The sequence below is a fragment of the Colobus angolensis genome, unplaced genomic scaffold (genome assembly GCF_000951035.1).
Source record: "Colobus angolensis palliatus isolate OR3802 unplaced genomic scaffold, Cang.pa_1.0 Scaffold311, whole genome shotgun sequence".
Lineage (NCBI taxonomy): Eukaryota > Metazoa > Chordata > Mammalia > Primates > Cercopithecidae > Colobus > Colobus angolensis.
This window is the reverse complement of record NW_012116389.1, coordinates 124,101-141,447: the sequence shown is the minus strand read 5'-3', so window position 1 is coordinate 141,447 and position 17,347 is coordinate 124,101. Positions and strand designations below refer to the sequence as shown.

At 44.4% G+C, this 17,347-nt stretch overlaps 1 protein-coding gene across 3 annotated transcripts; it reads right to left on the bottom strand.

Moving 5' to 3' along the window:
- Window positions 1-5,791: 5,791 nt before the first annotated feature.
- On the bottom strand, window positions 5,792-13,590 carry RPL14 (ribosomal protein L14). 3 transcript variants are annotated; one of them, XM_011950917.1, is made up of 7 exons: window positions 13,514-13,590; window positions 12,615-12,716; window positions 11,878-11,972; window positions 9,353-9,452; window positions 9,208-9,261; window positions 8,647-8,937; window positions 5,792-5,824 (listed from the first exon to the last, which is right to left on the bottom strand). In XM_011950917.1, the coding sequence occupies exons 1-6, from the start codon at window positions 13,514-13,516 to the stop codon at window positions 8,653-8,655; spliced, it is 639 nt and encodes a 212-aa protein (XP_011806307.1). In that variant the 5' UTR covers window positions 13,517-13,590; the 3' UTR covers window positions 5,792-5,824; window positions 8,647-8,652. The 3 variants fall into 3 exon arrangements, with proteins under 3 accessions (XP_011806307.1, XP_011806305.1, XP_011806306.1); XM_011950915.1 differs by lacking the exon at window positions 5,792-5,824 and having other exon boundaries at window positions 8,609-8,937; XM_011950916.1 differs by lacking the exon at window positions 5,792-5,824 and having other exon boundaries at window positions 8,609-8,937; window positions 13,403-13,538.
- Between the last annotated feature and the right edge of the window lie 3,757 nt (window positions 13,591-17,347).

The window sequence follows — 17,347 nt, the reverse complement described above, 5'->3', positions numbered from 1 at the left end:
AAAAAAAAAAAAAAAATTATACTTCTATTCCTTAGCACATCACAATTACAGGATTTGTTTTATAAAAATATAAAAACAGGCAGTCATTTTCCAAGAATTGCCTTGGGGCCTTGTGACATGAAGGAATAGGGAGATAAGATAGTGTGGTACTCATCCGGGAGGGCAGTGTTCCAAACAGTTATTTGAAAGGAGTGGCAATAATATGGATTTGAAAAGACTTGCATGTTTATCCATTAAAATGTCTAAGAATATATCATTTTATTGAGATTTTCTATACCTACTGACGTGTAATACAATTTTTTAATGGATAAGTTGTTTTCATCATCATCCTCATAGAAAATCCAAGACATCCAGCCGGGCATGGTAGCTCATACCTGTAATCCTAGCACCTTGGGAGGCCAAGGCAGGTCTGTATGCATTCAGTTCGAAATCAGCCTAGGCAACATAGTGAGACTCTGTCTCTACAAAACATAAAACTCAGGCCTGTAATCCCAGCACTTTGGGAGGCCAAGGCAGGTGGATTACCTGAGGTCAGGAGTTCGAGAACAACCTGGCCAACATGTTGAAACCCCATCTCTACTAAAGATGCAAAAAAAAATTAGCAGGCATGGTGGTGGCGGCGGGAGTGGCACCTGTAATCCCAGCTACTCGGGAGGCTGAGGCAGAAGAATCGCTTGAACTCAGGAGGCGGAGGTTGCAATGAGCCAAGATCACACCATTGCACTCCAGCCTGGGCAACAAAAGCAAAACTCCAAATAAATTAATAAATACATAAAATAAAAATAAAAATAAATTAGCCGGGCATAGTGGCACATATCTGTAGTCCCAGCTACTTGGGAGGCTGAGGCAGGAGGATCACTTGAGCCTGGGAGGTCAAGGATGCAGTGAGCCATGATCATACCACTGCACTCAGCCTGGGTGACAGAGCAAGACACTGTCTCAAGGAGGGGAAGAAAAGGAAAAAAAGAAAATTTTTAAAAATCAACTAAAAATTACATTAGAACAATAAGAGAGTTCAGCAATGTGGACACACACAAGATGTTAAATATAAAAATCCTCAGCCCCTTTACATCCATCAACGTCCAGTTAGAAAAGACAGTAGGAGCCAGGCGCGGTGGCTTATGACTTTAATCCCAGACTCTGGGAGGCTGAGGTGGGTGGATCACTTGAGGTCAGGCGTTCAAGGCCAACCTGGTCAACACAGTGAAACCCCATCTCTACTAAAAATTCAAAAATTAGCTGGGCATGGTGGCGGGCACCTGTAATCCCAGCTACTCGGGAGACTGAGGGACGAGAATTGCTTGAACCTGGGAGGCAGAGGTTGCAGTGAGCCAAGATCTCGCCACTGCACTCCAGCCTGGGCAATAGGGTGAGACTTGGTCTCAAAAAAATAAAAATAAAATACTAGGAACTGATACTAGTTCAAAATCACTAGGAATATGGCCTGCGTGGTGGCTCACACCTGCAATTTCAGCATTTTGGGAGGTTCAGGCAGGTGCATCATGTGAGGTCAGGAGTTCAAGACCAGCCTGGCCAACATAGTGAAACCCCATCTCTACTAAAAATGCAAAAATTAGCCAATGTGGTGGTGCACGCCTGTAATCCCAGCTATTTGGGAAGCTGGGGTGGGAGAATCACTTGAACCCAGGAGACAGAGGTTGCAATGGGCCGAGATCATACCACACTACACTCCAGCCTGGGGAACAGAGTGAGATTCATCTCAAAAACAAAGGCCAGACGCGGTGGCTCATGCCTGTAATCCCAGCAATTTGGGAGGCTGAGGCGGGCGGGTCACTAGGTCAGGAGATCGAGACCATCCTGGCTAACATGGTGAAACCCCATCTCTACTAAAAAATACAAAAAACTAGCCAGGCGAGGTGGCGGGTGCCTGTAGTCCCAGCTACTCAGGAGGCTGAGGCAGGAGAACGGTGTGAACCCAGGAGGCGGAGCTTGCAGTGAGCCGAGAGCAAGCCACTGCACTCCAGCCTGGGCAACTAAACGAGACTCCATCTCAAACGAACAATTGCCAGGAATAAGCCAATATATGGTTAGTTAGTTAGTTAGTTTGTTTGTTTATTTATTTTGAAAAGAATGACGGCCCAAGTAACTGGAAATATACCATGCTCCTGAATGGAAGAGTTGGTATGAAGATGGTGAGTTTGTTCTATCTAACACATCTATAAATTCAATGCAATCTCAAAAATCACAATATGATTTAACTTACTTGACAAGCTAATTCTAAATTTTATTTGAAAATGTGGGAGGAAACTAAAGGAAAACATTTTTTTTTTTTTTGAGACGGAGTCTCGCTGTATCGCCTGGGCTGGAGTGCAGTAGCGGGATCTCAGCTCACTGCAAGCTCCGCTGCCTCCTGGGTTCACGCCATTCTCTCGCCTCAGCCTCCTAAGTAGCTGGGACTACAGGCGCCCGCCACCTCGCCTGGCTAGTTTTTTGTATTTTTTAGTAGAGATGGGGTTTCACCATGTTAGCCAGGATGGTCTCGATCTCCTGACCTCGTGATCCGCCCATCTCGGCCTCCCAAAGTGCTGGGATTACAGGCTTGAGCCACCGCGCCCGGCCTAAGGAAAACATTTAAAGTAACTCTATGAGTGGACTTAATGGCTAATAGCTATCCAAATAGAATAAATACAGAACTCAGGCATTTAGTGCACTATTGGACCAGGAAAATGCAAGTTAAAGTAAGATACTACTTTTCACGTATCGGCAAAAATTTAACCGATAACAGCAGGAGTTCAAGACTGCCAGGCAGGAATGTCTTTGTTTACTGCTGATGGAAATCTACATTGGTAGAGCAAGTCTAAACTGGTCCAGCCTACTGAAAGAGTGGTAAAAACACTCATATTCTTCAATCCAGCAAGTGCACTGATTGGCGATGTGCACCAGATAAACACCATTGAGTACAGAAGGAGGCACATACAAGGACATTCATGGAAGCACTGTTTAAACAGAAAAAGAGGGCCTGTTGTGGTGGCTCATGCCTGTAATCCCAGCACTTTGGGAGACAGAGAGGGGTGGATCACGAGGTCAGGAGATGGAGACCATCCTGGCTAACATGGTGAAACCCCATCTCTACTAAAAATACAAACATTAGCCAGGTGTGGTGACGTGCTCCTGTAATCCCAGCTACTCAGGAGGTTGAGGCAGGAGAATTCCTTGAACCGGGGAGGCAGAGGTTGCAGTGAGCCGAGATCGCACCACTGCACTCCAGCCGAACAAAAAATAAAAAACAAAAAACCAGAAAAAGAAATTGGCATCATCCTAAATGTCTATCAAAAGAGGTCAAACGTGAACATTCATGCTGTGGATTATTATGCAGAAGATAAAAAAGAATGAGGTAGATTAATAAGCAAAACATTTCTGGATCTGTGAGATTACTTCTGGAAGAGATTGGCATTTGAATGGGTAGACTGAGTAAAGATGACCTTCACCAATGCAGGTGGGCATCATCCTATCCACGGAAGGTTCAAATAGAACAAAATGGTGGAGGAAGTGTGAATTTGCTTTTTTTTTTTTTTGGGATGGAGTTTCACTCTTGTTGCCCAGGCCGGAGTGCAACTGTGCAATCTCAGCTCACTGCAACCTCCGCTTCCCGAGTTCAATAAATTCTCCTCTCAGCCTCCTGAGTAGCTGGGATTACAGGCATGTACCACCACACCCAGCTAATGTTGTATGCTAGTCTTGAACTCCTGACCTCAGGTGATCTGCCTGCCTCGGCCTCCTAAAGTGCTGGGATTACAGGCAAGAGTCACCAAGCCTGGCCGAATTTGCTTTTTTAATCTGGGAAACTCATCCTCTCCTGCCCTCAGTTGTTGATGCTCTTGAATCTTGATCAAGCCTTTGGTCTCAGACCAGGACTTACACCACTGGCACTTCCAGTTCTCAGGCCACTGGACCCAGCTTGAATTATCCCAATCAGCTTTCCTGGTTCTCCAGCTTGCAGATGGTATTTTGTGGGACTTCTTGGTTTCCATAATCTCTTGAGCCCATTCATCCATCCCATTGGTTGTTTTTCTGAAGAACTCTAATTTAGAGGCTGACTAGATAAGATCTCCAGAACATATTAGGAAAAAAAACAAGTTGCAGAGTATGAAATTTGCTTAAAACAAGCACATATATTTTTATGTCCTATACTACAAATACATCAAAAAATGTCTGCAAGATGTGTATATTTTCCTTTATACAGGGTACTGGAATTGGAAGTGGAGATATTAAAAGGACCGTTTACTTTCAACTGTAATATTTTATTTAAATGTAAATGACTTATGGTTTAGTCTAGATTTAAAAAAATCAGCTAGCTAGAAGAATGAGGTAGCCTTTAATTTTAGTACAAAGGGATAAAAAGTGTTTCACCCAACAGATGAGGGGGGAAAAATATGAATTAGAGGACATGCCAATTACTTAGAGATTAGAGGAAGTCAAGACTTTCTGAAAACCAAACTTCCAAATTTTGCTTATACCGCCAGGTTAGTTCAACACAATTCAACCCAAATAAATAAGTACCTAATGTGTAAAAATAATTGCACCAGGTGTTGAGGATAGATCCTGTCCTCACTTTCACAAGCATCTTATTTGACTCATTTGATCCTTGCCATATGAGGCAGGTATCAGGATCTTTGCTTTTTAGATGAGACTCACATTAAGTAACATAATGAGTTTGGGCTGAATGACAGAATTTAAACCTGAATATGACTCTGAAATCAGCATTGTTTTATTTTTTTATTTTTTTGAGACGGAGTCTCGCTCTGTCTCCCAGGCTGGAGTGCAGTGGTCGGATCTCAGCTCACTGCAAGTTCCGCCTCCCGGGTTTACGCTATTCTCCTGCCTCAGCCTCCCGAGTAGCTGGGACTACAGGCGCCCGCCACCTCGCCCGGCTAGTTTTTTTGTATTTTTTAGTAGAGACGGGGTTTCACCGTGTTAGCCAGGATGGTCTTGATCTCCTGACCTCGTGATCTGCCCGTCTTGGCCTCCCAAAGTGCTGGGATTACAGGCTTGAGCCACTGCACCCGGCCTTTTTTTTTTTTTTTTTTAATAGACAGGGTTTCATTGGCCAGGCTGGTCTCAAACCCCTGATCCACCTCCCTTGGCCTCCCAAAGTGCTGGGATTAAAGGCGTGAGCCACCGTGCCCTGCCCAAAATCAGCATTCTTTTCGTATGCCATCCCCTATCTCCAATGAGGGTGACTGAACAAGTGTGTAGTTCTCCATAATCAAAGTAGACTTTTATGTGCCTGGATATTTCGACAATTTTCTGCTCTCCTTCCCCATCCCACAACCCAATCCATACTATACTATTAGACTAAACTTCCTGAAGATTACTCCCTTGCTCAAGTCTTTTTTTTTTCGAGACAGTTTCCCTCTGTCACACAAGCTGGAATGCAATGGCGTGATGTCAGCTCACTGCAACCTCCACCTCCTGGGTTCAAGTGATTCTCCTGCCTCAGTCTCCCAAGCAGCTGGGATTACAGGCATGCTCCATGCCTGTCTAATTTTTGTAATTTCAGTAGAGACGGGGTTTCACTATGTTGGCCAAGCCGGTCTTGGACTCCTGACGTCAGGTGATCTGCCTGCCTCAGCCTCCCAAAGTGCTGGGTTTACAGGTGTGAGCCACAGTGCCAGGTTCAAATATTTTATCATATGGCCCCACCTTATTAATTTTATTTTCTACTCCTTTTCAGGCATCATGTGCCTCAGTTACTTTCCTAGAGATTCCAAGACTGGAATTTCCAATTTCCACTGTTCTATATTGCACTATTTTCTAGGTGCAGCTTGAATACTGCGCTTCTACCCTGAAGCTTTCTTATCCTCTGAGCAACTCATGGACTGTAGCCAAAGGGCCCTCAAGGCCGCTGGCAGTCTGACAGAAGTGCTCTCCCCTTTCCTCCATAAGCAATTACAACCTGTATGTCTGCAAATCTACATTCCTTCATCACTCCTTCTCAGTGTATGACCTTGCCTTGCTAACTCCAGAAAAACTTCAGAGATCAAGGTGAAAAGTCTTCAATTTCCTAACAGCAAACCTACAGATTTAGTATCTAAACCCACCTTTTCTTCCTTTTCCTCATGTAAAGGACATCTTTCCTCTAAAGCTAATCCTTCCTCCTCTCCCCTAGGATCCATCCCTTCCTGTTTTTCGAAGGGCCAAGCTTCTCTCCTATTAGTTCCTTTCCCAGAAGCATTTGGACATGCCCATCACTCCAGATTTACAAAAACAAAACCTCCGAACCCCAGACATTTCTCCTTCACTTACTGCCCTTTTCCCCTCACTTTGACAATCTCAAGCAAAATTCTTTTCCTGGCTTCCATGTGCCCCTGCTAGTTTCCCACCCCTCACGACTTCTTTCCAACCTCTCTACTCATCTCTTGATTGTTGTCATTCTACCCCTGGGCAGTCAGTGATGAATCCCAAGTCTGTCCTGAAACCTCTCCTCCTTGTGTCATTATCACAGCTCTTACCAGGGGAACCAGAGTTGCTGGAATACGTATCATGATTTATTAACTACTCTGAAGCTTACCATATAGATGAGGAAACTGGGTTTTGGCTATGTGCCTAAACTACATAGCTTTCAAGAGGCAGAGCCAGGATTTTAGTAGATTGTCTGCAGTCTTTGCATATACACCCAGATAGTCTACGTATCTAACTCATTTTACCTGGATAAACTTTACCCTGCCTCATGTTCCCTCACAACCAGTGAGTCAGAGGTACAAACCAGAAAGCCCGACACATTGTTTTCTCACTTATTTCTGCAGTCCAATGCATGATCAAGACCATGTAAATGGCATTACCACTGCCACTTCCTTGGATTATACTGCCAACCCCAGCATTCCCAGTCTTGATCCCGTAAGTTTCAGTCTTACCAGTTCAATGATTTAAATCTGGGATACCACTCCATTTAAAAAAACCCTTAGTAGCTTCCTGTGTTCCCCTACAGGATCTAACCACTAACCTACTTTCTTGTTGTGGTCCCAAGCCAGTCTACATTATCAATTTGTTTATTTCCTATCTGATGTCATTCTTCCCCTTACGCCACATTCTCATTTTAGCTGTAGATTCCACTTTCTCTAAACAATTCTCTACCTCCCAGAGAGGTAGAGAGGTAGAACAGGTAATCCCAAATTGTCCCTATTTTCCTTATCACACCATACCACTTACCTATTATCAAGCAAATCAATGTGCTTTTTCCTTTACCCCAATGAAGCTTGAAGCTAGCTTTTGGTTAAAAAATGAGCTTCATTTAAAACGTATTCCTGGCTGGAAGCGGTGGCTCATGCCTGTCATCCCAGCACTTTGGGAAGCCAAGGCAGACAGACCACCTAAGGTCAGGATTGCCCCAAATTACCTATATTTTGTGGTAGAGAGAACCAGAAGTCCAATCTACTATATACAAGGTAAGTATCTTATCTGAAATGCTTGGGACCTAGGTCTATACAGGAAATTCATTTATGCTTCATATCCACATACCCTGAAGGTCAACTACTTCTTCCTCAGGAACAATGAAGTGTTGTGTACCTGCATTTTGACTATAACCCACCATGAGGGTAGGCTAGGGATTTTGTAATTGTTGTGTCATAGCTCAGTTTCAGAGGTTGGAGCTTCTTGGATTAGAAATATGCTCAACCTGTAATTTTTATACTTGCCTTATTTTCCTACTTTTTGTAAGAAAATTTGCAGGCCGGGCAGAGTGGCTCACATCTGCAATCCCAGCACTTTGGGAGGCCAAAGCGGGTGTATCACCTGAGGTCAGGAGTTCAAGTCCAGCACGGCCAAAACAGTCAAACCCCGTCTCCACTAAAAACACAAAAACTAGCCAGGCGTGAAGGCACATGCCTGTAGTCCCAACTACTCAGGCTGAGGCAGGAGAATTGCTTGAGCCCAGGAGGCAGAGGTTGCACTGAGCCAGCCGAGATCGTGCCACTGCACTCCAGCCTGGGTGACAAGAGCAAGACTGTCTCAAAAAAACAACAAAAAAGGCCAAATGCAGTGGCTCATGCCTATAATCCCAGCACTTTGGGAGGCTGAGACAGGCGGATCACAAGGTCAGGAGTTCAAAACCAGCCTGGCCAACACAGTGAATCCCTATCTCTACAAGAAATACTAAATTTAGCTGGGCGTGGTGGCAGGTGCCTGTAGGCCCAGCTACCTGGGAAGCCAAGGCAGGAGAATCACTTGAACCCAGAAGGTGGAGGTGGCAGAGAGCTGAGATCGTGCCACTGCACTCCAGCCTGGGTGACACAGTAAGACTGTCTCAAAAACAAAACAAAACAAAAAAAACTGCTACTCTTGAGCATCAAGAAGCTGTCACTTTACCTATTTATGGCAAACATATCTGTACAAGGAAAAAAAAATGTTCTGATGCCAAGCTGACCATAAGAAAAAAATGTCACTTGTGTCACTTGGTGTTCTAAGTTATCATGATTTCTCATGACATGATCAGTTATGACTTTGCAATGATTTTGCACTATCTATCCAAGTATGGGCAGAGAGTGAGATTGAGGAACTGATTATTTAATGTTTTTTATAATCCTACTATCAATCTGCCTCCTAACTCCAGCCTCAACAGGCTTTAAATCCAAAGGCTTAAATACATTTGCCAACATGTCAAAAAGAACCTTTATTACTTCTTTTGACTGCCACTTATGCTTTCTTGCCAGATGCCTTTGGAGCAGGTGCTTTCTGGGCTGGAGCTTTTTGACCCTTCTGAGCTTTTGGAGCAGGCGCAGCCTTCTGGCCTGTTGCTTTCTGGGCAGGAACCTTCTGGGCTGGAGCCTTTTTACTTGCGGTGGTCATCTTTTTTGCTGGAACTTTAGCAGCAGCAGCAGCAGCAGCAGTACCCTTAGTACCAGGTGCTTTTTTGGGAGAAGCTTTCAGGAGAGCTGCCTTTTGAAGCTTCTTAACTTCATTCTTGATTATTCTGTTCCTCTGAAAATTATCAATGTAAGAAAGCATTTATTGCGTATACATACAATAAACTCCAATTTATGCTGGTTTTATAAAGGGCATTAAGTGGTCTGTTCCCCTGCATCTGAAGAAAAGTAACAACTCCATAATGACATCATGAAATACAAAAGCGGATAAATTCTCCCTTTTTACAGAAAGCTCCCAAGAAGCTGGCAGCTTGAAATGGGGTTTGGCTACTGCTCCCTCATTATTCTAAAGCTATTACACAAAAACACAGATCTTAAATCTTACCATTTTCTTTGCCTTCATAACTTTAAAACGATCAAAATCTGTCATCTTGGCTTTCTGTTAAAAAAATAAATAAAAATTATCCCTCTCACACTACCTTGAACTCTCCAAAAAAAGGACCAGAATTCAAATGACCCCAAGTTATTACCCGTTCTCTGGCTTCAATCTTCTTGGCCCATCGTGTGGCTGCCCATTTTGTATTGATGTCTGCCTTCTGCCAGGCTTGTCGGACATACTTCTGGCGGGCACTAGAATGAGCCAAGACCACAGATCAGCTTTGAAGTCACTCATTATCAAGGACACTTTCTTTGTTCCTTGAAAAGCACTCTTCCTGTTACACTTCTTTCTCTACATAAGACACAACGCCTGGCACACTATGTATTTTACTCATTTTTGTGTTCAGTAAGCCAGAAAAGGTTGTAATTTCAAGCATATTTTAATCAAAACTGTAATCCAGTTCCAATTTTTCTTTTAGAGAGGATCTTGCTTGCCACCCAGGCTGGAATGCAGTGGTATGATCACGGCTCACTGCAGCCTCGACCTTCTTGGCTCAAGCCATCCTCCTGCCTCAGCCTCCCAAGTAACTGGGACTACAGGTGCATACCAGCACACCCAGTTAATTTTTGTATTTTTTGTAGAGACAGGGTCTTGCTACGTTGCCCAGGCTGCTCTCCAACTCCTGGGCTCAAACAATCCTCCACCTTGGCCTTCCAAAGTGCTGGGATTACAGCTGTGAGCCACTGCACCCAGCCAAGTCCATTTTATGAATTTAAAAACTACCTCTCGGCCAGGCACAGTGGCTCACATCTGTAATCCCAGCACTTTGGGAGGTCGAGGTGGGTGGATCACCTGAGGTCAGGAGTTCAAGACCAGCCTGGCCAACATAGCGAAACCCTGTCTTTACTAAAAACACAACCATTAGCCAAGCGTGGTTGCAGGTGCCTATAATCCCAGCTACTTGGGAGGCTGAGGTTGCAGTGAGCCGAGATTGTATCACTGCACTCTAGCTTGGGTGACAGAGTGAGACTCCGTGTCAAAAAAAAGAGAAAGAAAAAGAAAGAAAGAAAGAGCCACCCGGAAAATAAACAACACAAAAACCCCACCTCTGACTATATATAATTCCACTTGGGCAGTGGACGTGTTGAAAACCTTTTTTTTTTTTCTTCTTTTGAGACAGGGTCTTGCTCTGTAACCCAGACTGGAGAATGCACTGGCGCAATGTTGGCTCACTGCGACTTCCACTTCCTAGGTTCTAGCAATTCTACTGTTTCATCCACTCAAATAGCTGGGACTACAGGAGTACACCACCACACCCGACTAATTTTTGGACTTTTAGTGGAGACGGGGTTGGCTAGGCTGGTCTCAAATTCCTGGCCTCAAGTTATCTTCCCGCCTTGGCCTCCCAGAGTGCTGAGATTACAGGTATGAGCCACTGCACCCATCCAAGCCATTCATTCTCATAACAAACAAAGTAATTAATGTTAACTCTTATGCTCTTTAAAAAAAAATTTTACAGTAAAAATTTGTGGCCAAACATCCTAAAAATAAAATCCAGGGTGCTCCGGAATCCAAGGCAGAATTACAAGAGTACCTAGTGAAAAATCTAAGTTACCAGGTATTTTCTACTGCTTTGAACTTTGACAAGTATGCTCAAGCTTCATCCCTAATTGTGCTTCAAACAATGCGGTATGTCATAGTAGCAGCAGCACGGCTATGTTCACTCGAGGTTGTTCAAGTGGCATGTTTCCAACCACCAGTACTTCCATTATGTGTTAATACACGTACTGCAGTGTCTGTAGCACTCAGCATACAGCAAGTTTTTGACTATTTTTTAAAGCATGCAAAATTACATTATTTAGACCTACTTTATCTGTAGTGGCCACGTGATAGTACACGTTCCACTGTAACCATCATTGTGAGTTGAATTAACTGTATAGCAACACACTAAAGTGTTTTAATTTTCATGTCAAAAAAGAACCACTATTCACCGTCTCATTTAAATGTAAGCTAGGGATAAAACCCTTCATGTTAAATACTGTGTAACTGACACACACTAAGAGCTTGCCTAATGATAGCTAGTATCAAAACACACAAGACTTAGTACTTTTGTTACTTTAGGCTAAAAGTTTGGCAGAGACCAGAAGAGGATGGCAAGTCTAAACAAAGGCAAAGCCCTAAACTACCAGGGTAGAAAAGTGACCTTAAGGCATTCATTTTATTTATTTTCGAGACAGGGTTTCATTCTGTCATCCAGGCTGGAGTGCAGTGGCATGATCATGGCTCTCTGCAGCCTCGACCTCACTAAAGTGATCCTCCCAACTCAGCACCCCCACAACCCCCCTACCTGGGATTACAGGCACGTGCCACCATGCCCAACGAATTTTTTTGTATTTTTTGTAGACAGGGGTTTTTCACCATGTTGCCCATGCTGGTCTCGAAACTCTTGGGCTCAAGAGACCCTCCCACCATGGCCCCCCAAAGTATTGGGATAACAGGCGTGAGCTATCACGCCCAGGACATTTTAAAAGTAAATAATCCCTGTCTACTTCCATAATGTAAATCCTTCTTCAGGATGGCTCGGAATCTTCCATATTGTTTACTCTAAAACAAACACTTACTAGTATAAACAAATCTGGGGATGGGAGGGAGGAGTGATGATTAGTGGATAGTTACCTGTGTGGAAACTTGAGGATGAAATCAGTGAGCTGCATGCACTTGAAAGGCATGGCCTGTCTCCTCACTTGAGTGCAAGGTCCATCGACCAAAGCCTAGAACACAAACATCAAGAACTTCAGTGCAAAATCTAACAGCAATGAAAATGGTCAGATGGTTCTGTAAAATTACTTATCCATTCAGGGCCATCAAACCCACACTACTATTTAAATAAATTACTAAGACAAGGATTGTCCTATCTGGGTCACATATGTTTACTTCTTTTGCTCAACATAAACATTTATCCACACCATTAAATGTTCCTTTTTAAACTATTAGTACCCCATAGAAACCAACCACATGTGATTTACAAGCAACTTTAGGACTCTGATCCCTGTTCATTTATAGCCGGTGGTCAACTCCTTAGTTTGCTTGTCTCAAATACACAGCAGTAAATACAAAAGTGCTTTCTATGTGTTGGATCTGTTCTAAACTCACTTTATGTATAGTAACTCATTTAAAACTAACCAACTTTTCAGTCCATAACTGGCTATACCTTAAGTGGCTAACATTAAAATTCAATACTAAGAGCTAATTTAAGGCTGTGCTTACAACCCTTACCATTACCTGTTTCCTCAATGGTAAAATAAAGCTACTACCCACAGCAACCTCATCTTACACAGCCATCGAGACAATTCATTTGTCAACTGCAGAGCACATGTCCACTGCCATGTTTAGTAAGAAGTTGTGACACTTACCCTGTTCTGATCAATAACATCTACAATCGCGACCAATTTTCCGGCATGAGGTCCAAAGGAGACGTAGGCCACCCGGCCAACCTCCACGAAGCGCCTGAACACCTAAAATTGGGGGAGAAAGGACAGTGAAACTTACTTATAAATACTCACTAGATATGTCACTTTTTTTTTTTTTTTTGAGACGGAGTCTGGCTCTGGCTCACTGCAAGCTCCGATTCCTGGGTTTACGCCATTCTCCTGCCTCAGCCTCCCAAGTAGCTGGGACTACAGGCGCCCGCCTCGTCGCTCGGCTATTTTTTTTTTTTGTAGTTTTTAGTAGAGACGGGGTTCCACCGTATTAGCCAGGATGGTCTCGATCTCCTGACCTCGTGATCCGCCCGTCTCGGCCTCCCAAAGTGCTGGGATTACAGGCTTGAGCCACCGCGCCCGGCCAGATATGTCACTTTCTGCAACTAGAGACGACATGGTTAAATTCAGCGAAAAGGAATGCTGCAGGGGAACACCCGCCCGAGCGCCAGGCGCCAACCTGGAAGGACGAAATCGGCAGACGCCTCAGTAGCTAAAGCCCGCTCCCACCGCCACCGCCTGCCAGCTCTCAGCTCCGCAAGGCCCAGGCGGCGGGACAAGGCTCTGGGACTACTAGCCGCCTCGGCAGTCCGGCTCCGGCGGCGGAGGCGCGCACGCGTGGCCCAAGGTGCGCCAGGCCTTGCCGGGCCCTCCACGCGCTCGCCAGCCGCGACTCCAAGAAGGGTCAGTTTCCTGTACACGGCCGGTCCGGGGACCCTCACCATGCGCTTCCCGGGACCCTCTGGGAGCCGTTCGGCACCTCAGCTTCCCAGCAGAGTTGGAGGTTGAACGGCATGGTCGCCAGCCCCTGAGCCCGCATCAGTAAGACTCACCATGTTCGCGGCGTTAGGCGAGAAGGAAAGAGGCCCGCCCAACCGTGCGCATGTGTAGAAGAACGCACCGCCCCTTCGGTAACGAGACTCCGACGTGTGCACCGATTGGTTGGTGCGTGGACCCGTGCGTGCGTACGCGCAGCTCGCTGGAAAAACATGGCGGAGCCGGCTGCAGCCGGATTACTTTTTGGCACAGGTGGGCGGCGAGATTGTCTTTGGTGATTTGGGTTGGAGAGCTGTAGGAAGATCATCGCTTAGTAATTTAGGGTTAAGAGTACGGAAGCTATGTCTCCCGTTGGTCGCATGCCATTTGACTTCCTTTTTATTTCCCCGAGTTTTATTTAATTGTTGGTTGTTCATGGCTTAGTACTAGGCCTGTTCGCTCCTCACGTTCTCTCCCTAATCTCAGTAACTTTGTTAACCTTTCATTTTAAAGTAACTCACACTTACAGAAATATTGCTAAACTAGTACAAATAATTCCCATAAACCCTTCTAGATTCCACAATGCCGACATGATGTCCTTTTATCTCTACCTTTTTTTTTTGAAGACGGAGCCTCGGTCTGTTGCCCAGGCTGGAGTGCAGTGGCGGGAACTCGGCTCACCGCAACTTCCGCCTTCCTGGTTCAAGGGATTCTCCAGCCTCAGCCTCCCGAGTAGCTGGGACTACAGGCGCGCGCCACCATGGTGGGCTAAGTTTTTTTGTATTTTCAGTAGAGACGGGGTTTCACTATGTTGATCAGGCTGGTCTCTAACTCCTGACCTCGTGATCTGCCCCCCTTGGCCTCCCAAAGTGTTGGGATTACAGGCGTGAGCCCCTGCGCCCAGTGTTACATACTTTTGTAGAGGCAGGTTCTCCCTCAGTCTCCCAGGCTGGAGTGCAGTGGTGTGATCACGGTTCCCTGCAGCCTCTAACTTCTGGGTGAAGATGATCGTCTTGTCTTGGCCTTCCAAAGTGCTGGGATTACCGGCGGGAGCCACCATGCCCAGCCTATCTATACATTCTTAAAATGTGTATTTCCTAACAACAAAGAGATTCTCTTACATCATCAGTACACTTATCAAAATCAGGAAATTAATATTGCAATAGTACTGTTATCTAATCTGCAGCCCTTATTCAAATTTATAAGTTGTTGCTCCTATGTTCTTTGGAGCAAATGAGGAAAAAAATTTTTTTTTCCAGGCTCTTGGTCTAATGGAGGATTACAAATTGCATTTATTTATCAGGTCTCTAGTCTTTAACTGATAGTTTTAGATTTAACTGTTAAATTTGTAACATGGGTTTGTTGGAGTTTTATTCAGATAGTGAATTTTTGGTAGAAATACTATGTCTTTGGTGCATCACATCAGAATACATTCTGTCTCTCTCTCTCTATATATATATATACACACACACACACACATATTTTTTTTTTCCCTTTCTTTTTTTTGGGATGGACTCTCCCTCTGTTGCCCAGGCTGGAGGAGTGCAATGGGGCTATCTCGGCTCACTGCCACCTCCACCTCCCGAGTTCAAGCAGTTCTCTGCCTCATCCTCCCAAGTAGCTGGGATTACAGGTGCGTGCCACCATGCCTGGCTAATTTTTGTGTTTTTAGTAGAGATGGGGTTTCACCATCTTGGCCAGGCTGGTCTTGAACTCCTGACCTTGTGATTCACCCTCTTCAGCTTCCCAAAGTGCTGGGATTACAGACGTGAGCCACTGTGCTTGGCCACACACATGTACTTTTTTAAAAAAGATAGGGTCTGGCTGTGTTGCCCAGGCTGGAATGCAGTGGCTATTCACATGTCTGATTGTAGCCTACTACAGCCTTGAACTTATGTGCTCAAGCAGTTCTGCCTCAGCTTCTGGAATAATTGGAACTACAGGAACACACCACCACACATGGGTTCCCAATATTATGGTGTTATTTTTTAGATTTTTACCCATGCCAGTGGAGAGAAGTGTTACCTTTTATTACTTGATTAAGGTGATCTTTGCCATGACAGTTCCCAGATGTGTTTCAAGCCTTTCCTCTAAGCTCTATGCCAGCATATCTTCCCTGAGACTGCTCTAGCAGCCTCCTAAATTCTGTCTTTAATCTGTTCTCTGCTCAGCAGTTAGAGGGATCATTTAAAGAAGTAAATCAGATCACATTATTTCCTGTTTTTAACACTTTTAAAATTGCTTTTCACTACATTTGGAATAAAATCTAAACTTCTTACTTTGGCCTTGTATCACATGCTTTAATACCCAGATACACCTTATGCCATCCATCCTTGTGTTGAAGCCACACTGGTCTTGAATGGGCCAAGCTCTCTCTTCCTCCAGGACCATTATACGTGGTGTCTCTCCTGCCAGGAATGCTCTTCCCTCTGTTAATACTCCTTGTGTAGCAGTGCCAACTTATGTCTTGTATTTTTTCCTAGATATTTTTCTGAAGAGTTAACCAGGCTACCACATAAAAAAAATAGGTTAAGTCCCCACCCTTCTTTTTCTAGCTCACCTTGTTTCCCTCAGAGTTATCACAGTTGCAATTGTTTGACCTGTTTTTCTGCCCACTTAGGTGTCGTTTTGTTTCAGTTAGAGTAAGTTCCATGAGGGCAGGACCTTTGCCATCTTTTCTGTTTTATTTTCTGACGTTAGTCTGGTAAGGGGCTCAATAAATAGGTAGTGAATGAGTCAGTCTTTAGGTCTTGGTATCTTGCTTTATAATTTACAAAGCAAAAGATATGAATGAAGAAGAATGTTCATTTTAGCATTTTTAATTTTTTGGTAATATCCCCAAACTGGAAATTACCCAAAGGCCCATAAACAAGAGACTGGATAAATTGTTATTATCTATAGCAATGGGAGTCTACAGCAACTACATGGAACAATGCAGATGAATTTCACAAATAGCACTAACAAATAAGCTGACATATGCTGTATGCTTTTATTTATATCAAATATATGCTGTATGCTTTTATTTATATCAAATTCAAAACAGTCAAGACTACGGTTCCTTTTTTTTTTTTTGAGACGGAGTCTCGCTCTGTCGCCCGGGCTGGAGTGCAGTGGCCGGATCTCAGCTCACTGCAAGCTCCGCCTCCCGGGTTTACGCCATTCTCCTGCCTCAGCCTCCCGAGTAGTTGGAACTACAGGCGCCCACCACCTCGCCTGGCTAGTTGTTGTTTTTTGTTTTTTTTTGTATTTTTTAGTAGAGACGGGGTTTCACCGTGTTAGCCAGGATGGTCTCGATCTCCTGACCTCGTGATCCGCCCGCCTCGGCCTCCCAAAGTGCTGGGATTACAGGCTTGAGCCACCGCGCCCGGCCAAAGACTATGGTTCTTATAAGTAATGATCATGTTTACCTTTGGTGCAGGCAGCAGTGGCTAAAGGGGAAAAGGGAGCTTCTGAGCTGCTGGCCATGTTGTTTCTTCATCTGGTATTAACTACAGGAGTGTGTTATTATTTTTGTTTTTAATTTTTTCAGAGACAGGCTTGCTATGTTGCCCAGGCTGATCTGGTACTCCTGGCCTCAAGCCATTCTCCTGCCTAAGCCTCCTGAGTAGCTGGGTACAGGCACGAGCCACCCTGCCCAGCTGAAGTGTTTTTTAGCTTGTGAAAATTCAAAGCCCTATCCATATGGTTTATGCGTTTTCTCACCAAAGGTATGTTAACCTAAAAAAATTTTTTTAATGCAGTTTCCTGGCTGTACAACCAGAGAACTTTATTTGCAGGTCTGGGGAGGGGCAAGAATCTGCATATAAAAACAAGCTCTCAAACACATTTTGAACTTCCTTGAACACATTTTGAGAAACACTTTGGGACTCCCCCTACAGTTACAGAATTATTATCTTTTTTTTTTTTTTTTT

Bases quoted from the DNA above. Each gene is read 5' to 3' on its own strand.
- RPL14 (XM_011950917.1), bottom strand. The intron at 9,453-11,877 runs GTAACTATCCAC...GGCTCATTCTAG, and splicing joins ATCCTCAAGTTTCCACACAG to TGCCCGCCAGAAGTATGTCC. The intron at 8,938-9,207 runs GTAAGATTTAAG...GATAATTTTCAG, and splicing joins TTATGAAGGCAAAGAAAATG to AGGAACAGAATAATCAAGAA.